Genomic DNA, 22,827 nt, shown 5'->3' with positions numbered 1-22,827 from the left:
TTATGAACTTTTTTAATTAAAAATTAATTAATGTCGTTATTCTGGCGGGAAGAAAGCTAGGAAGTAATGCTGAATTTAAGGCTTCATACCTTTTTTACTTAGACTTTTGTGGAATTCGAATGCAATCTGCAATCTTGTAGAAACTGATTTGAGAGCAAAGAATGGAAAAAACTCACTGGATGTACTAACCACTTACAACACGACAGCACGCATGAGGAAAAGCAATATTCTCTTACAGTTTCAAGAAACGTAGTCCATCCTATCAAATTTGTCTTTGTTTTTTCCCCTTTTACTGTGAAATAAATTCCTGAATTAACTTGTTTACAAGAAACGTTTTTGAATAGTGTGGCACAAAATAAAATAAGTGGGAAGTTTTTTTCAATATTTTAATAGGTATTTTGCTCCACATATATATCATCATTTTTCGCTTAAAAAGTTTTATGCCAAATAAGAATTAAGTTCAGAATTTCAAATATAGATTTTTAACATGATATTTTGGTTCAAAACTGCTCTGCTATAATGATTTATGGTTGGAATTTTTATTTTCTAAAGAACTCATTACTCAGGCGACTGATCGCAAATAGGATTGTGTCGCTTTTCCCTCTTTCGGACTTACTGGCAACTTCCTCAACAGATTCTAACTACCTACTATCCGCATCAACTAGACTACGAAAAGGTACTTCAATGTAAACTTAATACGTCATGAGGCAATAAAAGTTCTTGAAAACCATCTAAGATATTAATTTATTACAGAATATTTTCGTTCAGACTGTTTAAATTATTTAACTTAAAAAAAATAAAGCTGGAATTCACACTGAGTTATAACAATAAATTTCTTAATACACGCAATCTTATCTACAAAGATTTAAGACTAAATTCGGACAAAATTGAAAGCTAAAGAAAGCAACATTCTTATTTTTGATTTTCGAAATACCTAGTATGTTGAAAAGCTCTATAAAATCTACATATCTTTATATACACTCAGTTCCAAAAGTTAAGCACGAAGATGTAAAATGCAAAAAAATCAACAAATACTGCTTTGATTGACACAAAATTCGGCAGGAAAGTAGCATATATATTTATGCATAAAACAAAATCAATAATTATATACAGAAATGAAAACAATATTAAATTTTTGTAAGTTATCAGATGATGACATACTGGGGACTTAAACAGAATTATGTGTAAAGTGAAAATAAACAGCATAAAATGAAAAAAAAATGGACATTAATAGGGTATGTGATCCCACCTCATCTAGTATACAAAGTTTACACCTTGTGACCATGCTTTCAATTAGGTGGTCAACCACCACAGAATTAAGCAATCGCCATTCTTCTTGTAGAGCAGTTTCCAGTTTAATAAGAGTGGCTGGAGGTGGGAAACGTGAAGATACAGTACGACCGAGAGCATCCCAAAGATTTTCAATGGGATTAAGGTCGGGCGAGTATACTGGCTACACCTTACGCGCAATCCCTTCACTCTCCAGGTAGTCATCGACGATGTCAGCTCTATGGGGATGTCCGTTATCGTCCATTAAAACAAAACTAAGGCCAACTGCTGCAGCGTACGATCTCACAATGGGTTCTAGGACTTCATCTCGATACCGGACAGCCGTCAAAGAACCCCGTTTAAAAGATGTGCAGGTCGGTGGGGTATCCTAATGAATTCCCTGCCCACACCATGATGCTTCCGCCTCGGAATGCATGATGTTCGGTGATGTTTTGGGGCTGATTGCATGTTCGTTGTTCACGCCATATCCTTATACGCATGTCATCTGACTCCAGAGCAAATCTTGACTCATCAGTAAACATGACATTGCCCCAGTCAGACACATTCCAATTGAGATGTTCCCGGCGCCACTGTAATCATGCCCCTCTTGATTGGACTGATAGAGGAACACAAACTCGAGGTACCCGGGCGTACAAGCTGCAGATATCGCGTTACCAATGGACGCTGTAACCATAGATGGCACACATGTAGAGGTCGCTCTGCGATTCCGCTTGGCTACAATAGCAATATATCCATCTTCCGCAGCGGTTGTAACCCTTGGGCGACTGGCTACGGACTTTCGGACAACTGTCTGTGTGGTTTGGAACTGTTTCGATAAACGTGAAATTACTGAATGATGAACGCCGAAGAAAAGAGCAACATCTATAATCGACTGTCCTGCTTCAATGCGCCCCATATCCTTTTCGATAATAGAGGCTTCTATTCGTCTTCTGGCAGTCATAGAAACACATATGTCTTGAAAACAAATTGTACGAAAGTTTTAAACACCTTCTATCAGCACTTACAATCAACTTCTGTAATCCTTCGTAAAGCTGGCTTCTTATAAGACTGCCTTTTTTGCATATTTCTTGACATGAAAGCATGATTGGCTGTTACCTAACATATTTGCATCCTTCCATCTACCTCTGCAGCGAATTGCATCCTCTTCAATTCTGATTGGCTTCCGGAAATTAGCATAAAAAACAGGATCCATTTATTATTATTCACGAGAAATAGCAGTTACAAAATCAGATAGCCGGAATAAATAAAAAGAATTACTAACAATTTTTTGTATGAAGTTTACTGCTTCGTTGCATTAAAGAAAAGCCCCGATATTCCTTTTGCGAGTCTTTTTATAGTCTCTGGAAAGGCGGAGCTTCCAAGAAATGACGTCAGCCTCGTCAGCCAATCCAGTTTGCTTTAAATACTTCCAGAACATTCTATAACTGTACGTGTAGAAAAAGACGGGAAAAACAACTTGACTACGGGGCTGTGGATTTAATTCCACGTACTTTCAAATAAGAGAACGTCACCATTAAAAATGAAAAGAACATACAGTTAGAATTAAGTGTTTTCTTGACTATGGAATTTTATTATTACAAATATATATAGGGTTTACAAAATCTATAAATTCTTGTATCTGTATGTTCCTGTGCCGCCTAGACGAAATAAGGGTTAGTGATGCTAACTAGAGTATCGAAGATTGAAGACCCGGAAAAGGCATTGAGTTAATGTATAGTGTTTGTGTAGCATTAGGGAAAAGAATGTATTCTATACTACCAGAGGTGGTGAATAGGGTGGGTGGTTGAGAATTGAAACATTTTTCTTTGCTAGAAGTTCCTTAACAAAGGTTGAATTGTTCTAATGTGCAGAATAAATTTGTTATTTTATTGAGCCTTTTTCTAGTCTTATTCTGGAATGCTCTTCAATATTTTATCCATTACGTCTTTACAAATATGGAGTTCACTATCTGTCTTTCAAGAACAAATTTGCATGTAAATTGTCCATTTTCCATTCAAAACGAATCATCAACATAGTCCTTGCTTGAGATTTTTGAAACTGAATTTCTTTGGCCGTGATGTACTTTCTCCAACCCACGCAGATGATGCCCATTTTGTCTGAGGATCATAAGCAAAGCGCCATCTTTCATACATAGTCAAAATTTGGATTAATATCTGTCATTTGGATCAAATTATTTTCTTAGTTTTTGAATTCATCCCAACAGATGTTCATTGGATCAAAGCATACATTTAACTGCATGGAAAATACAGTCGGATAGAGCACGATATTTTAGGAAAAGCAAATAAAGGTGCTTTCGAAATCAATTCTTCCAGTTATTCTTTGATAGATAATCTGGAATACGTTAGAAAATAGTCCTAAAACTTAGCAGACGCACTATTTATGTATGACTCATGTCCACAGTTGACAGCTGGAGCAAAATTTAAAGAGTGTTTAGTAACCGTGGCAGTCAATGGGGACAAACAAAACGTAAATTAAAACTGCAGTATTGGTCATCGATGACCTTTCTGCCTGTAAAAGTATTAAAACATTTAATCTTTTTTGAGTTATATATGAACTATTGGCTCAGTTTTCTCAACAACACTTAGAGATTTCTTTTAATAGTAGTTATAACAGAGGACTCGACTAAAATGCACAGCTTTCAAGTTCGCTTTCACAATGACTCGAGGAAAAAGCTATTTCTAGGAAAAAAAACTTTCATACAAAAGAAAAGGTTACAAAAAGCTGAATTTTTTTTAATGAAACAGAGTTATTGAATGACCGGAAAGATATTTAAGGGAATGTTACAAAAGATAAGCAAACAAAAGAGACCGAAATTTCATCGGATTTTGTTTGTGTAGCTTTCTTAGTGAAAAGAATGGAAAGAAATATATTTATAGATGAGTTTGGGAAGTCAATATTTGTAGAACTCTCGTCATATGACATCAAAGGAAACTCATTTCTGAAGCAAGTTTCACCGCAGAAACTTAGTTGGAAAAGTTCCCACTTTCTCGTTAAACTTCTCAGTACTCTTTTTGTTCTTAGGGGAAGAGTACAGCTAATCAATATGTAAGAAAAATCTTTCAGCACAGAACTTCTTATTATTTCAATTACGGCTTCTAAAGTGTGTTAAAAATTGCACGTTTCTAAAGATAAAAAAGACTTCACTTATATATGCCAAAAATTAAACTATAAACTCAAACAAAATTTCAACTTAAATTGGAGTTAAATATAAGTGAGACATGAGCGGTTTAAGACATGATCTGAAGGAAGTGCACGCAGGAAATGTATACTACGTTTACTCACATAAACAAATTTTCCACGAAAGTTTATGATTGTTTAATAATTTAGCTTGTTAATCTGGGAAATGTTTACTTATAATGTAGTTATAAATAAGCCAAAATAAAAGCACTAAATTTTGTTTAATTTAAATTATATGTTTTAATGCATGTAATTAATTAGTAGTTAAATAAAATTAATTTGTTAAACTCGTTTTATATTGCATTAATATATTACCAGCCATATTTTATGCATTCATTTAACGTTTAATAATTGCAAATAATTTAAATTTAATCTGATGGCTGAAGCAAATTTTTAAATAATTTTGAACTAAAATGAAAGAACTTAACAGAGTGCTCAAATTATTTTGAGATACACATCTATGAGAGTTAAATATATAAAGCCACCTTAACTTTTCAATTGTCATAATAAATATGTCTCACTGTATGTCGTGGCTTCATGCTTTGAAAATGCTTTCAACAAGATGCTCACGAAAAGGTGTGAATGACGCACATAATCCTGAGAAAGCCAAGTCACTAGGAAAGATTATCGGGCTTAACATTTACAGATTTTTTTAATTAGTTGCATCAAAAGAGTCGCTGTAAAAATTTAATATCAGGTTTAGGAGATAAATCCCCTTCATGTTTGACAGTATTTAGTTAGTTCGATCATTTTAATCTGGAGAATAATATCAAGAAGATTCTACATGCAAAGGCCGCCAGTCTATCTCAGTCACGAGAAAAAATATAGCTGCTGTTGAATGTTTTGTGACTGAAGATTATTGTGTTAACTATGTGCATTTAGATGACAGTCTAAATATCAGATTAGAAAGTGTCAGTTCTGTTCTTCATGGCGTCTTTGTTTTCATAAAGCATCTAAAATGTTCCAGGAGGTGCCCTGTCTTCTCGCTGAACACAGAAAGAAAGTCATATGAAATGGTGCAAATTTTTATTTAAAAAATTCAGTATCATCATAAATCGAAGGGTTTTAAAATTTTCATATATGGGAAAACGTAAGTATATACATATGAATCACTAATGAGTAGTCAGAGTTAGATGCTTTGTTAATGAAACATCAGCAACATCAGAAACAAGAAATGGAAGAAGCGCCAACAAAACAATAATCGCATCTTTTGGCTCTAAGGTTTGGTTATGAATTACGACAAAGCCTCGAGAGCTAGCTGCCTAAGAAGAGGGATGCCTTCGAGGAGAACTTTCTAAGGGAAAATGGCTCGTATACACGGCGCCCTCCCGTTCGTGGGATTCGAACCTCGGGGCCGAACTACCAGTGTTCAGCGACTTTACCGCTCGGCCGCTGGTGCGCCATTGGGCTGTAAATGTAGATTGTTTTCACTGCGAAGGTGAAGACATTGAAGTAACTTACACAGGTTATGGTATTGCGAGCATTTCCTCATCCGCAATGCTTCAAAAATGGTACTAAATTAAACACAGCATCAAGGCTTTGAGTACTGCGACAATGCACCTGAACACTGCTGTTAAGTTCTGCGAATTTTTGAAACATGGAATAGTAATTATTTCACCATATCCTCCATTATCACTTGATTTACACTCCGAAGATTTTGCTACTGCTTCCTTTGGTGAGTTTTCATTATTAGAAGAAGCCCTGGTAATCCTTAAACCAATTTTAAAATGCATTAAGCAAGTCTTATACTTTGATGTGGTACTACCACTTTGAATGCCACTTTCATACTACCACCTTGCCGTAAGTGGTTTCAACTTATAGCAGATTGTTTTTAGTATTTCTAGCTAAGATATAGAAAAAGGCTATCAAATACTAATTAATTTTTATTTGTTTCAGCTCAACTATCTCAGAACATTTTGAATGTCCTTTATGATTTTAATATCTCTTTCAAACTTAAACTTACGAACACGCACTCGCGTTTGACTAGTAAACAGTTTTGTAAAAGAAATAACTAAAAAGTATACTTAGGTTTGGAGTGTGGATATTGGACAATATATATTGCACATAACATACAATATGCATTTTAAATCACTGGATAATATGTAATATGCAAGCATGTAGTCAAAGTATTAAATTACTATCTACTGCCCGTGATTTTCTTACCAAATGTTTGAAGTAAAAATACAATTCACTATGTTAAGAAAAGTTTGAAAACGAGCTTATCCTTTCTAGAAATTCGTCTAGAATGGTTTTACTACTGTATTAATTTAATAGTGATTGAGTCGATATAGCTAAAATTTATGACTAGCATGAATTATTTTTTCAGCAATTTGTGTTGTCTTGGCACAAAGACATCCGTCCTCTGAAACGAACGCTGTGTTTTGATGTTTCCAGTTCCGAAAAGCGAGCACCTGTTGTACTGTGGAATTGCCATGGTATGCAAGGGAACCAGCTTTGGAAATATGATGTGGTAAAAATTTATTATCTCACTACCAGTTATAAATTAAAATGTAATCGTTTAAACTTTTTTATTAAATTTTTCATTTCTCCTAATTTAAATTTTTAATTATAAGGAGAAGAAATTTCGCAGTATATTTCAGCACTTTTGTCTCAGCAAGAAATATTGAAATGTTATATTCAATTCAAATTTATGGTAAGTTGAATTTGGTAGATTACTACATCATGCAAATATATTTACATATAGTTTTGAATGTTTATTAGCATCGCATCATTATTTCAAATGGAGAATGACATGTCGATGGTCGTTTTTAAAGTAGAAGTGACTAGCTCCATCAGTTCATCTAACAAATTACCTTTGTGTTACAAAAGAACAGTGGAAGAGTGACGGACCTTCCGACATGTCCTTAGTTCTCCTGAAACTACAAGTGACTCGATCCATCAGTACATCTAACAAATTACTTTTGTGTTACAAAAGATCGCCCCAAAGAGCTAAATACTAAAGAAATCAATAATAGATAACAGAAATTGGCGTAACGGGAGTCAACTTGCCGAGTATATCAAATTGCCTCACGTTATGCTAATTCCGCTTGCCTATAATTGTTTTCTTTAAAAATTCTTAACGCTCCATAATTTAGCAATTAAGTGATAAGTAAAATTAAAATAAATAACTAAGGAAATCGAAATAAGAACAAGGTAACGGAAAAGCAATGATTTAAAATATTCATAACAAAATATCAGCACTTTGATTCCGCGACATTTTTCTGAATAATAATTCTCAATTCTCATCTATAGTTTTATTGCACTAATTAGCAGTTATATGAACATGATGAGTTGCATCAAGGGAACCTTCCTACATCCCCTTGGTCAGTGCATCCAAGTAGAAGGACATTATTTTCAAGGTTCACTGATTTATGTTGTAATGATTATGTTAATTTTATTAACAGTTAAATTTTAAGTTAAAGTTCCTTTCCTGTCAAATTCTTAACTTCAACTTACTACTTCCGGCCAGAACGTAGTTTTGGAATTTGCTGAATATTTAATGAGAAGGAGCGGTATTTAAACCACGAAGTTACTTACTGAGTCAGAGAGAATCAGAGTTTCTGATTTACGCGCGTCTGCCTTTTGGCCACTTTCTCTCTCAAAGCTGTTATTACGCTCGGCCGTACTCAGGCCCTTGCTAAGCTTCGTAGTCAAATAAGTTATAGGGGCCAACTCGTTTTGAATCTTGATAGCTTCAGCTATACTTCTCTAGTTAATCTTAGTTTTAGTTTAATTCTTAGTCTTTTAAGTTCAAGTTCAAGTGCGGGCTTTGCTTGTACACTCGCAGGTGGAGTTTTGTGAAATCTTATTGGAATAATAAAGGGTTAGTTACCCTTCTATCTTGTTGTTTCTTGTCACCGAACTCTAGCGATTATTCGCTTATCAATTCTTAGATTCCTCACTTCCAACATTAACTTAGAATTCCAAAGTGAGGTACTCTACAATGTATTGCCCGTATTATGTACTGCAATAAATGCCCGTGTGTATATTGTTACCTCACTATCATATAAAGTTACTGCAAGCACTTACCGTCTGTCTGTTGTTATTTAAAGTTGTTAGATACAATACTCGTCTACCTGTATATGAAACTACCATATTAGGATATTTTAGCAGAGACGACCCGATATACAATTTTTATCTTAAAAGTTGTTGGAATAAAGGAATAGAGAACGTTTTAACAAACGCTCTGTTTCCAAGAATCTTTGGCCACTGCAAATTCCCGACCTATTGAACTGAATTGTTTCGACCATAACTAGCCACAATAATTCATAGATTTGGAAAAGGACATTACTAATGAGATCGTAAACTGTAATATTGCAATAATACCCTTCGTATTGTCGAAACCACGCAGTACCATTTAAATATGTGCATGGACGAAAAATAAGATCATTTCCAGAGCTTGATGCGTATAAATTTTCAACGATAGTCAACGTAATTCACCATTTCCCACTACTTCAAAATTTCAGTAGCGGTTGGAATAAATTTTATAACATTTTTTTAATTTTTATTTGTGTTTCTTATTATTTGTGCAGAATTCTTACATTTAACATACTTTCTCCCTTAATCAATCAAGCTTACATATAATGAAAAACTGAAAATAAATATGCAAGTACAAAAAACACTAAATATCCTATATTGATCCACCGTTAATATGTGACATTCGTATGTGTCAGACATTGAAGCTTTGCTTGAAGAAAAAAGGATTTGTGTTTGATAAGTTGTTTTTTGAAAGCTGTACAGTGTGCTATTGTAAGTCTTCAGAACACCAAACCTTCATAATAAAAATAAAAAGCAAAAGCTGGACCCTATCGTTTGCCATTTGCGCTTAACTCTGCTTTTGAAGAAAAGTGACAGCTGGTGCGAGGGTTTATAGGTTGCTATGGAATTCTCAATGATTTATGCTGAAATAAAAAGGAATTTCTTTTTTGTTCATAACATAGCCTTGCATCTTATATATATCTTATATCCAGACTCGGATCTTATAATAAATTGCTAAGTTAAATTTCCCCAGAAATTGGATATTTTCAGGCAGTCCGGGAATGAAAACATGGAAGACCTGAGAGACGTTACTCAATAACCTACCTGTTTTTTCAGAGAATCAATTTTTATGTTGTTTACTGGGCTCTTGATTTTATTAATCTACCTTCACTGAAATTTTTATCTTCTACTTCATGCTTTCTGAAAGTAGCGAAATATTATGAAATTTGATTGCTCAGAATTATTTCATAAATAGTAAAGAATTGCAGCAACTTTAAAATTCTCGAAGACTAACCGAATGCCCAAACGAACTGCTTTTTATATTATTTATACTACGAAAATTTCGAAAGAGGTAAAATAAACCTGTTTATCCACGGAAATCTTTATAGAAGAAAAAGCAAATACAGGCAAACAAGAAGAATCTTGAATTTCCTACTCTGGATTGCAGAAGGAAATGTTCGAAACACTTGTACTTCGAATTCTTTCGAAAATTCGAAACACTTGTATATTAATGCACATTTCGAGATTTGACCATATGAACTTGTAAAGTTTATAAAGTATTTTCTCCCTCCTAATGACTCTACAGTGACTCTGCCTAATGACTCTACAGTGTCCCTGGTGGTGCCACAATAGAGTCATTAGGTTATTTTGAAGCAGGAGTACATGAAAAAGGAGCAATGATCTTGCCGAGACTCGAACCTGGACCTCTCCAATGCGCACCGAGTTTGCTACCGTTACACCACGAAGGCATGCTGGAAAGAGGGAAAAAATAACTTATAAGTTTATTTTAATTAACGTGTTATTTTTATGTAAATCTGTTCTGTACTCATTCTATCTTCCATAAAATCCAGCCGATATTTATTTTCGAAAGATTTAAATAGCGAATGAGAGTTTAAATTGGTATTTCTTCTTGTAAGTTACAAATAAATATAAAAGACTGAACATCGCTCTTCATTGGTTTGAAACTGTGATAAGCTAAATATGTGCCAAGAGAATAAACCCTGTTCTTGAAACGTAAGTAATAGTTATAAGCACCGATGCTATCAAAATCAAAATGCACTTACCAAAGCAGGAATATTTTAGGTGGGGAAACATAAGAGAGCAGTTTAGTGGAAAACATTGCTAAATCCCTCTCTCCTAATTCACACTCTTGCTTGTTTTAAAGCCAATTTAGTTCAATTTCTCGTGGAGGTTAAGGAAGACATTAGGAGTGCAGGCCAAGTTTAACGAGTTAAATAATATAAAAATAACGTCTTAATTAAAATAAATCTAACAAGCTGGCCAAAACCAAAACAAGCGAGCAGTCATTTGGATAAGTGATACGACTTTTGGCCGTAAAACACACGCGCACACACACACACACACACACACACAAAAAAAAAAAAAAAAAAAAAAAAAAAAAAGCACATTATTACTTTCTTGTATAAAGTAAAGGAAGCACTGTATTCGCCAAACTTTTCGGTATTATATTTCAGCGGAAATATCCATTTCGACCGCTCCCGAATGCATCTGAATGATTTTTTCGCATGTCACTGTACATACGAACAGAATAAAGGATTCTTTTTTCCAAGATTGATTTAAAATGAGTTGAAAAGGGATTTTTTAGTAATACCTAACCATATGTATGTATGAATATCTGTATATATCTTGCATAACTCAAAAGCAATCAATCATAGGGTTACAGTCGAAAACATCGCGGCAAAATCATCGCAGACGAAAACGTCGCGGAGAAAACAACGCAAGGCAAGAACATCGTGCTACGAAACATCGTGGGAGAAAACATCGCAAAGAGAAAACATCGCAGTTCTAAAACATCGTGGTACAAAACATCGTCGTCGAAAATAAAGCTGTTCAAAAACTTCGCAATTTAAAAACATCGTCGTCGAAAATATCGTGATAAAAAATAAAGTATCTACAAATCATCGCATGACGATAACATCGCAGACATGCTTTAATAACTGTAAATGGATATTCCCATAATGATTCGTGAGCGCAAGATGGAAAGAAGGATAATTTTTACTTTCATATTTTTTATTAATTAATACATTTTTGCTGAGAAAATAAAAAGGAAACTTAAGAATAGAAAATTAATGCAACTTATAGCACTTAATAGAATTTTAAACCGACATAGTTAACTAACAAAGGCCATTAATAAATCATTTTTATAAAGTTTTTACTAGTAATTTTTCATGAAAAGTATAATCTATAAGTTGCATTTAATTTTCTATGCTTAAGTTTCCTTCTTACTTTTTCAGCAAAAATTTATTAGTTAATAAAAAAATGTGAAAGTAAAAATTATCCTTCTTTACACCTTGTGCTCACAAATCATTATGGGAATATCCATTTATAATTATTAAAACCTGAAAAAAAGCATGTCTGCGATGTTATCGTCATGTGATGATTTATAGATATTTTATTTTTTACCACGATATTTTCGGCGACGATGTTTTTAAACTGCGAAGTTTTTGAACCGCTTTATTTTCGACGACGATGTTTTATATCACGATGTTTTAAAACTGCGATGTTTTCTCCCACGATGTTTTGTAGCACGACGTTTTCGCCTTGCGTTGTTTTCTCCGCGACGTTTTCGTCCGCGATGTTTTTGCCGCGATGCTATCGGCGGACACCAATCATAGAACGTTTAAATTTTGTATATTGGACTGCAATGACAACTAGTAGTTGTGCATTTCCTTTTTTATTGCAATCGGCAGGACTAAATTTTATGTATATAAATATACATGGTATTTCAACAAATTGGTTACAAACTTTCAGAAGAGATAGAGTACACCTAGATGATGGAAAATCACATAGCAATGCGTAGTCGGGAACGCTTTCCTGGAGCAGTAGTGACAATACAAAGAAAAAGAAAAGAAGGATTCGAACAGGGTTGAGAAAACGTGTTTACGTATTATGCTTAGTATGGCGGAAGCCAAGAAGTAAGAACAAACACAGGCAATGATTATCATCAAAGAAGGTGTTCGAAATTACGTCGCCGGACTATGTGTGATGCAGGCCTCACATCTCCCCGCTTGGAAGACATGATGTTCTGGAGAATACCGAGCGTGTCCCGAACTTCTCCAGCAGTGCCACGATGTATGCAACAAGTTTCTCAGCACCGTTAACGGGGTTTCGTACACTAGTGTCTTGACGTACCCCCAGAGGAAGTAGTCAATGCACGTGAGGTCTGGCAGTCTTGCTGGCCAATGCACAGGACCAACCCTGTCGATCCCATCTAGAGGAAACGTTTCGAACGTAATTTAGAACACCTTCTTTGATGATGATCGTCTCGGTTTCCTCCGCACTAAGCGTAACAAACATATATTCTCACTATGTTCGTGTCCTTCCTTTCTTGTGCTTTGTGTCGTCAGTACCGTGCCAGGACAGCATTTCCGACTATGCATTACTATGTGTTTTTCCATCGTCCATATCATAAATGTACTCTATCTCTCGTGAAAATTTTTAAACGATTTGCTGAAACACCTGGTATATATATATACATATGTGTGTGTGTTTGTACGGAGAGAGAGAGAGAGAGAGAGATACACCCACCCCTTTTCCGGCTTAAATTGTTATTACTCGGCTCTTATTTTCGCAATCGTTTATAATAGACATGTGCTTCCAATACAGAAGTGTTTTTAATGAATAATATAATAATTAAGTGACGAAAATACTCAATGATATTTTCATTACAATGTCGAAAATTCAAATTCAATGTTTTATATGATGGAAATATTCAATTTTGGCAATGCCAAATTTTAAAGAAAATTATTTTCAACAAATAACGAAATCTAACTACATATATAATAACAGTTTTGTATATGTAGTTAGTCTAACAATAGATGGTGTCAGTTTATTGTTGTAAATATCTAACAATATTCAATATCAGTTTACTGTTGTTCTAAAAAGAACATTTAATAGGTCATACAAGAAAGTCATGCGATGTCCAGAAGAGATTTGTTTTTCACCTGCTACATTTGGTTTGACAGTGTTTATCGATTTAGTTGGGAGTAACTATTTAAATGATAACTTTTTAGTCATAAGTGCATGAGCTACAAAATGCAATGATACAGTCATGAAATGATGTACAGTATTCTTTCTCTGTTACAGGAAAGCAGCCATTTAATACATATGTTAACTGGAAACTGCTTGGACTGTAATATGCATGGAAAAGAAATATTCATGAACCCGTGTGACCGAAACAAAGAAACTCAGAAATGGAAATTTGAAAGCATAAATGTTACAGCCATTTTAAATTGGTGAAAAGTGGATTATATTTTGTATGACAACTGATACTGAGATGAAGTAACACGATTCTCCTTTTCATACAGAAATGAGGAAAACAATATGAGTTTCATTACAAAAATATTATTTCTTGTAATTTTTTTCATTTGGAATGGTAATTGTACTTTATATACAAAGCATGATGTTATTTTAACATAATTAATTATATAAAATAAACGTACGTGTTGTTTTGTGAAAGTGCTTTTTTGAGTAAGTTTTTCTGCTTCCTAAATATAATTAGTTTCTGATTTAAAAATAGTTAGTTTCTTAATCAAAAACATTTAGTTTCTAACCAGCTTAAAAATTAGGTGACGAAATAGCAAGAAGGATTTTTTCCCCTGTAAATTAGAATTTAAGTTAAAACGGTCTACATACAAACTGAAAACTATAAAATTCTTTCTTTTTCAATAAATAGTAGGATGTTATTTCTATACGTTTTATTCATCGTTTTCGCGGTTGCTTATAAATCTGAGGCAGAAATACCACAGCTAAAATAAAAGAAGATTAGTTTTAACTGCGAGCAACTGAAAAGTACTCTCAATTTTGAAACGAATCCCCAGTTTTTATGGAAAAATACAGTGATGTTTTTAACAAAAGGACATCCACCCTCAGATTAATTTGCAACTGCAATTCTGTTAAAGGAAAAAGGGCACATTTTAACTCCTCTGATTCCTGAAACTCTTTTGAGAATTGTTAACTCCGAGAAACTTTTGTCTCGTGATTTTTTGCGCTGATGTAAATAGCTTTTTGATTTATTCTCAATTCCAGTCGTATAGTAGGTACCATTCATCAGCCACTGACAAGCCACAAATGTGTTAAAAGCACTCAACAATTAACCTTTCCTTTCAGATGTGAATCCTTTTGAGAACTGAAATCGTTTTGAGATCCACTGTAGTTGGTATATCAGAGTTAATCTCAAACGAAAAAAAAAAAAAAAAAAAGGCTGAATTACTCTTTGTTTCCCAACGTATACAGCTTTGTGATCAAAATCTTTGAATCGTATTTGCGGAACTTACCTGCTGCTACCTTCACATCACATTTTCATTTTGCTCTAAAGCTAAATGATATTAGTATAATAATAAAGATATACTAATTTTATTTTAACATTTATTTATATCATGTTTTCGCAACTAATTATCTTAAATCAATTTTAACTTATTTAAAAGCTGTTTATTTCGCACACGCAAAATCGCCTGGTATGCAAGCGTGAAACATTACGACTCTGCGAATCTGAAAGTTAGTTCGTTACTCTTTAATGCGCTATTCGTCCTCTAGGGTTGAATTCCTATGAACGCAAATGGATCGAAACACGAGAATATGGGAGAAGAGATAACTCAACTCCGATAAACCCACCATAGCAGCGCTGGTGGAGTTATGGTGCATATTATCTATATTTTTCTGCGGTGAGGACGACGGAACACCTAAGATTGATTTAATCAATATTTCAGAACCTGCTAATGGAATATACGCCACATAAGCTCCAGATATGTGGTCTTTTAGAGCCCTTCTTAAATTATAGACTTTCGATAACGACAACTGACAATGTGACTACTGTAATTTAAAAGGTATATATGCTATAGACAGTAGGCCAGCTTTTTGAATTGATAGCAGACTTCCATGCATACCCGTGATCTTGAGACTCAATAATTCGAATTTTGAATTATTATACTTAATTCGAATATTATATTAAGAATCGCCTATTTATGCGATCTTTCCCTGGTTTAAAAAAGTTTCTCGAGAACTGGTTTCAAGATTGGCAAACCGAAACTCCAATCATCTAAAAAATGCGAAGATTTGCGTCTCTGTGTGGTTTCATGTTTGATTATGCTAAAGCGATCGAGAACTATCTGAGAGATGCCTTCGCGGAGGACGTTTTAAGAGAACTTGCTTGTATACATATCAAACATGAGGTAAACCACTAAAGCGCCCATTCCGTCAGCCCCTTCGCGGGATTCGAACCTCGAATCGTGCAACCAGTATTCTACGACTTTACCGCTCAGCCGCTGATCGGCTGTGTGTTTGTAGTATTTATGCTATAGGAAATACCGATTAGCACAAGTTGCATGTTGGAGGGGGGAAGTCATGTCTTAAATGATGGCCTCAGATTCGAAAATTTACTACACATCTCTGGGAGTTGGTTAAGGTATGGTGTTGGTGTATTTAATTACGGCAAAGCCCACTGGGGCTATCTGCCTAAGGGCAGGGATGCCTTCGTGGAGGACTTTCTAAGGGAAACTGACTCGTATACACGTTACACATGGGGAAAACCACGAAAACGTCCATGCAGCCAGCCCGTTCGCGGGATTCGAACCTCGGACCGAACTACCAGTGTTCAGCGACATTACCGCTCGGCCGCTGGTTAAGTTATGAAACATTGGCTAAAAAACGGTAATAAATGCATGCGATATATATATAAAAAAACAGCTTAAATTACTAAAAACTTATTTTGCATTAAGGTGATTAGAAATCAAGATTAATATGTACAGTTGGTATTAATGTGCATAGTACAAATTTAATGTGATTCGAAATCAAGGTTAATATATATCGTTGGAAGTGAGCATTTTGCAGCAAGCCCATACTGAGCTTCACTATTGAAATCTGTAAGCTTAACGTGTTAAAAATACACACAGTTAAATGACCATAGCAAATTACTGGTGAATTATCCACTTTGAGAAGGCAATTCAGCAATATTTCCACCACTAAAAACAAGCTCATTTCTTACGACAGCAAAATTACGAAAATTATAAATTCCACATCCACATCTCATCTTACCTACGGTCGAACTAAATACTAATACGCACTATAGTTACTTGAAACCTGATCGTAAATTTAACTGTATAGACAATATAACAAATATATTTTGAGCTGGAGTTAACTTACACAATATTAAATATATCATTTTAGAAGTTGGAATATTTAGCGATTTTAATCAAATGTAATCCGTACGAGAGGATTAAAATCGATCAACCAGTTTCTTTGAATTATTTTACGCTCTTGCTTTCTTTAATAGCTAGAAAAATCTTCCATATGCCCTACAGTTTATAAAAAAATAGTCAAGGAAAATATTTCGCAAAATAAGAAATAAATGCCGAGCTTTAAAGTGATGTGAGTAACTTTAAAAGGCGTAAATGCTTAGATAAGTATTTTATAGTTCATTTATACAATTTAATACCATACTTCTAAAATATAGTTACCTGATGAAATTTGAAGAGGATGAAAGGTAAGAAAATGAAACTATAGATCGTGCAAACTTCCATGCACTTCTTTAAGATCATTTTTCTGGCTGCACAGTTTCTGCTGTAGAAACACTCGAACAATGTCATCAAGAGACAAACGTTTTTACTTTTACTGAAACGTTTTCCTCAGCAGGAAAGAAAGTTTTTATTTTTTTGTTTTATTTATTTATTTTTAGATCTTTAGAATTTCGTGGTCAGCTCCAAATCAAATTTCATTAGCTGGATCTTCGCAAGGTAAGTTAGCGCCGTCACGTAGTTTCGACTTACGACTTTTTTCAACCAAAAGTGTACAAAAAGAGTTGTTCCGTAAGTTTTTTTCTTTTATTATTTCTTGATTTTTCTTTCTTACATTGTTTATAAGAGTCCCTGTAGGTATTTGGCGCTGCTAGTCTCAGCTTTATACCTAACAGGCCTTAAATTTCTGAGAAAGGAAAGAGCATTCATTGTTGATTAACAACGTATAGGGTTTTCTTGTGAGTAACTCTTTCTTTTTATCCATCTCAAAACTTTTTTTAAAGATATCGTAACATCGCATTGAAAGAATTGGGATTTAGAGCTAAACCATGTTCTAGTGTTGTTTTTATCACAGACATCCGTTTTTGTATAAAGTTAATATTAGTTGGACACCTGAAGTGGTTGGAAGTGGAGAATGATCGGAAGTATACAACACTGGTTTAAAAAAAAAATCTTTAGTTCAGTGCAAGGGAACTCTCAATGCTCATAAGCTGAAAAGAAAAACTTCCAGTCTGTGCCCTCCAAAATTTCTTTTCTTTGTCATTTTTATGGTTATGGCGTTATGAATGCTAATTTTCGCAATCTCCGCCGGTGATTACACAAATATTATGTTACCATTAATAAAAAAATTAGCCTTTGATTTCTCTCTTCTATTATTTGTATTCGGTGTTCACATATAATTTGTTTTATTTATGTTGTTCAGAGGCCCATATTATGGGATATGGGCCTCTGAAGTAAAACATCCATAGATTTAGGACAAGACACTTTATTTACACAAATAATGAATGAAAAGATCACACAGCAAATCATATTGACCATCACACAGCATATAATATCTCACCATTTCCGTACGTTCGAATGACGGATGTGTCGAGAGAACAGACAGCTGCACCAGCGTAATTAGTACGCATGCGCAGAAGGAAAAAAGTTCGCTCGCCTCTACCCAACAATTTACAACTTGAATTTTGGAGGCATTTAAAAAGCACTCAAATACCTCACCGTATATTTTACCTTCATTCTTTCCTGTTAACATATTATTTATATTATTTGTATGGTTATTAGCCTTTTACTAAATGTCACTTGTGACTAATCCTCAGTAAGAATGTAAACGACTTATCGCTACGTTTTCTAAAGTACTACACAGACTTGCGAAGGTTGTAAAGACCCATTATTTTGAAACTAAGTAAGATGAACAGAAGGCACTTCTGGTTCTTACAAATCAGCCAGCATTTATGGCGAGAACTCAAAGCAGAAATTCAAGTGTAAAACTAAGTCTAGATATCTAATATCCAACGCGGAGTAAATTAATCGGTAAGTTGGCTCTGAGACTTTCACCAGTGGGAAATTACTACCGACATGTGGCACGGATAAGAACTCTTAGCTTAGAATACGACACCCAGAAGCGTAGCCTTCACTGGACAAAACACGCTCTGTTTAAACAATCTGCAAATCCCACTTAAATACACGCGAGTTAATTTGCAATCTGACGGAAAAACGGAAAGACCGAAGTGACAGTAAAGATTTTGAACATAAAATAACTGGTTAAACAAATTAAATAAACCTTACAATTTTATAATTTTTTAAAACAAAATTTATGTTTATTACTGATAAATTGTGTTAAAACTGGAAACAAGATGCAAAACATATGTAAGAAATTTAAAAATCAGTTATAAGTAAGCAAAAATTTAATAATACATATTCTAACGACTGAAATTAAAGCTAATCATTCTACAAAAACTGAGAATCAAAGAGAATGCTGTGTTTACCTAAAACAGGTAATGAAAGGAATTAGGATAAGGAAAGACATCATCTCATTACGCAAAAGCTATTCCGGTTAACTTTTCGTTGTAAAATTTATTTCTGTGAGAAATGATTGAACTATATGTAATATCGATACCAGCAAAAACGTCGTCAAATAAGCTGAAAAATATTGCACAGTTTTTAGTTTATTCATAAGTTATCTTCGCTTTTACTTACTGAATATTATACATAGAAAAATGTAAACCGCACATAAAATGTAATTAAATTCTGTGATCATATAATAATTTTTTTCTTAACGTCAAATTGTTCCATTACACCATGAACATTTTGAACCATACTGAATAGAAAAAGTCTCGTGGAAACGTACAGAAGAACTGTTGTGAAATAACAGAAGTAAAAAAAATAAAATAAAATAAAAAAGTAGCTGTCAGTCCACAAAGCCATCATCTGTCTTCCTGTTTTGTAACAGAACAAATCTCAGTCAAATTTCAAAGAAGTACAGGCAATTTTTTCTGTATTTAATGCATCGTATTTCACTGTAATGATCGAACGATGTCTGACTTTAAGAGAAGCCAAACCGAGCATGCACGATGGACGACTAAAAGTATCCCTAGAGTGTTTCAGGATTTTATCGTGCCCATTGCGTGTAATGATATGAACTGAACTCCAGCCAGAACATAAGTAACCAGCACGTGTGAATGAAAACGCCTTATTAATGTGACCTTCGTTTGTTGTGCTTTGTTCGAAGCATCAGACAAGCCAGATAAATCCAGATAATGTTCGCATTTTAATACGAAGTTATGCTACATCATTAAAAGATCTGTTAAATACTCACTATGTCTCTCTGTTTATGAAAGCAATATAGCTTTCAGCTCTATGTCAAAAAACGTCGCAGAGCAGTCAGGCATTGAAGACAGCGAAACTGAATGAGGGCTGGTTGTTATGCATTTAACATAATCATCATTAACTGGATTTCATCTGCGTTGAGTCAAAATCAGAGCTCCTTTGCTGGTAGATATCATGCAAAGCGAGGGACATAGCATATAAAATGAATATGGTTCATTATTCTAGAGGATGAGCAAATCCGTCAGGTACCTTAAATGTGTATAATTCAGGGTCACACGTACTCTGGAGCCGTCTTAGAAAGGCATTGAGAAGTGGAGGAATGCTTCCACTTTTCATTATTAATGCATTACCTTAATATGTTTCTGCTCTAATATAATAATGCCCTTCACCATTTCATCATATCCATGCCATTCTGGGTATGGTATTACAAGATGTAGTAGATCTTGTAGTACCATCTCGTCTTCCTGACCAGAAATCTTTGATCATATTACGTCATTGACTCATACTCTGGAACAAAGCAGCTATTTCTTCAGAGAACTCAATATAACTTTTCCTTTGTTTCTCCTACTTCTGTAAAAAAGTTACGTTATTGAATTTCCGCTTTGGGGAAACCATAATCTTATGTGTCTGCTGACTTTAGATATGATCGTCTGCAGTGAGAAAGCCTGTTGTGAAATCTCAAGACGTAATCTAAATTTTATTTACAAAAAAATAATATCAGAGAGTGTTAATTTTTCTCTAGAGTAGAGGCTAATTTACTTTCGCGTATTTTAATTTACTTATTTATATATGCTATTTTATTATTTATATACTTACTTTTAGCATTTGACTTTAATTTATTTATTTTTTCGTTTGATTCTGAGAAAATTAAGAATCACAACGAAAGTCTGTATAATAGAGTCATATTATATAATTTTTTTTTCTTGATAGAGGAAGAGAAAGCTGCTTAAAGCTACTTTATGAAGAGTTTGAGACATTAATAATACGTAGAGGAAGCAAGACTTCATTTTGCCTAACAGTCACCTACTATGTGAGCCTCTTAGAGATCATTACAGAGTTTCAGTAAAACTTTCTTTATTCTAGGTTCTTCATTCATGTAACCCTAGTCTTTACTGTGAATCATCGATATAAAGATAATTGAAAGGCCTGGTTTTCGGTAGAAGCCTCATTAATATGTAGGCAAGTACTAAATGACAGAAAATCGATAGTAAACGAAAATGCTGCTTAATGTTGTTAATTTTTATCACGTAATCCGTAATTATAGATAACACGTTGAGAAGCTTTCGTGAAAAAACTGTAATCACCCAACATAAAGCCTTCTTTGTTCGTTTACCTTCGATGCCATCTTCTTCAAAAGTGTAAATAAATTTCTGCCATTAATCACCTCTGAAAAATCCATCTAAGTGAAGGATCAGTTTTATCAGTGAAATTTATATTTATTTTTGCTTTTTAAAGATTCCTAAATGTAGAAATGAATTTCAGATTTTTGAACATGAAAACAAATATTTTACCAGTACGGAATGACAGCCATCAGCAGGCAAGTAAATATGGCGTTTGAACAGTAATAACGTTGTGTTAGCTTCAGTGTTTGGGGAGTGGAACAAGTTTATTTGAATACGATTTTCACCTCATTAATCTAATTGCTATCATTATTTTTGAAATTTCTTTTACGATCATCGCTCGCCTAAACAGCACTTAGCCCTGCGATTAAAACTCGGAAGTCTGCCAGTTTTAATATTCGGGAGCCCTGCTCAGCCGTTGGTTACTTTCACACTTGGCCGTACTGAAAAATAGTTCTGTCCGAAAAATGAGCATCAATTTAATCTTACTTATGATGATTATGCTAATACAGAGGCTGTTCACATATTTTTAGACGATGTATATTGTATTCACAAAACTAAATTACATAAAATTCTTGTGTTTTAAATGTTCTATTTGACATCCCTTATTCTGAACTATCTTTCGACACCGCAATTTCCAGGATAATAATGCCTTTTGAAGTGGCAAAAGAGGTATTCTATCCCATTCCTCCCGAATAGCTTTCCAGAGTCCTGTTAGGGTTTTGGGACAACGTTTGGATAAAGCAGTTTTTAAAAGTCCGAAAGCACAAAACTCCATCGTGAGATTTAGTAGGGATATCAGTGAAGGGTATGGCCTTGATACCAGTTTTTTGTTCCATTTCTTTTAGGAAATTTACAGTGGATTTTGATGTGTGACTACTAGCTTTATCCTGATGGAGTCTCACAGATTGATGGCACTGTGGGTAAAGCGACGGTATTTCATTCAGAAAAATTGGCAATAAAATATATTCCTGATAGTATTTGGAGTTAATCTTGACATTTTTTTGCACTCTCTTTATTTTTAACTTGCCATTATAAGAAAAACCAGCAACAATCATGAATCCCTTAGAAAAACTTTCTTCCGAGTCTTTGAACCATGTACTTAAATTTTTTTCTCCCCTTTTGTGATAATAAATGGCTCTTTTTTTGTTACAATCATTTAAATACACCCATAAATTGTGACAATTGTTTTCCATTTTTCTTTGTATAAGTGTTTCTCATATAGAATTCTGCAGCGTGTCCTGCGTTGAACGATATGCTTTGGAAGAAGACGATGCATATTGCGTTTTTTCGCTTTCTTAAGATTTAAATCAACGTTTATCATTTTGTTTACAGTGGACACCGAGCATTTTAATGATTTTGAAACTGTCCTTTGACTAGGGGTATTTTCTTTTAACATTAAACAACGTACCTTTGCAATAGTCGAAGATGTTCGTTTTTTCCTTGGATACTTGTTTGGAATTTTCGTCCCACTTGAGGCTCCAATTTGACGTTTTTTCCTTTCTTGTTGATGATATTACCTATCGACGCTTTAGATATCACAAAACCATCACTCTCACATCGTTTTGGGATAACGGAGTATGCATATTTCTCTTCGGAAAGAGCGTAAATGTAGCCTTCGAACCACTGCTTTGTTCAATTCGCCATTTTGAATAAAAACAAAACTTTCAAGCCACAGACGATAA

The 22,827-nt window shown here is 34.2% G+C and overlaps 1 protein-coding gene across 1 annotated transcript in view; it reads left to right on the top strand.

The window, feature by feature from the left end:
• LOC118188829 (putative polypeptide N-acetylgalactosaminyltransferase 10) overlaps positions 1-13,917 on the top strand; it is a 202,697-nt gene extending 188,780 nt beyond the window's left edge. Inside the window, exons 10-11 of the mRNA XM_085808757.1 lie at positions 6,794-6,937; positions 13,552-13,917. Coding sequence (XP_085664883.1) covers positions 6,794-6,937; positions 13,552-13,704 — 297 coding nt within the window. The 3' untranslated portion in view covers positions 13,705-13,917. The remainder of the gene's footprint in view (positions 1-6,793; positions 6,938-13,551) is intronic.
• Positions 13,918-22,827: the final 8,910 nt, after the last annotated feature.

The sequence above is a fragment of the Stegodyphus dumicola genome, chromosome X2 (genome assembly GCF_044657685.1).
Source record: "Stegodyphus dumicola isolate Sdum_Otavi_A_Nest chromosome X2, ASM4465768v1".
NCBI lineage: Eukaryota > Metazoa > Arthropoda > Arachnida > Araneae > Eresidae > Stegodyphus > Stegodyphus dumicola.
The sequence above is the reverse complement of the archived record's forward strand: the minus strand, read 5'-3'. Positions and strand labels throughout refer to the sequence as shown.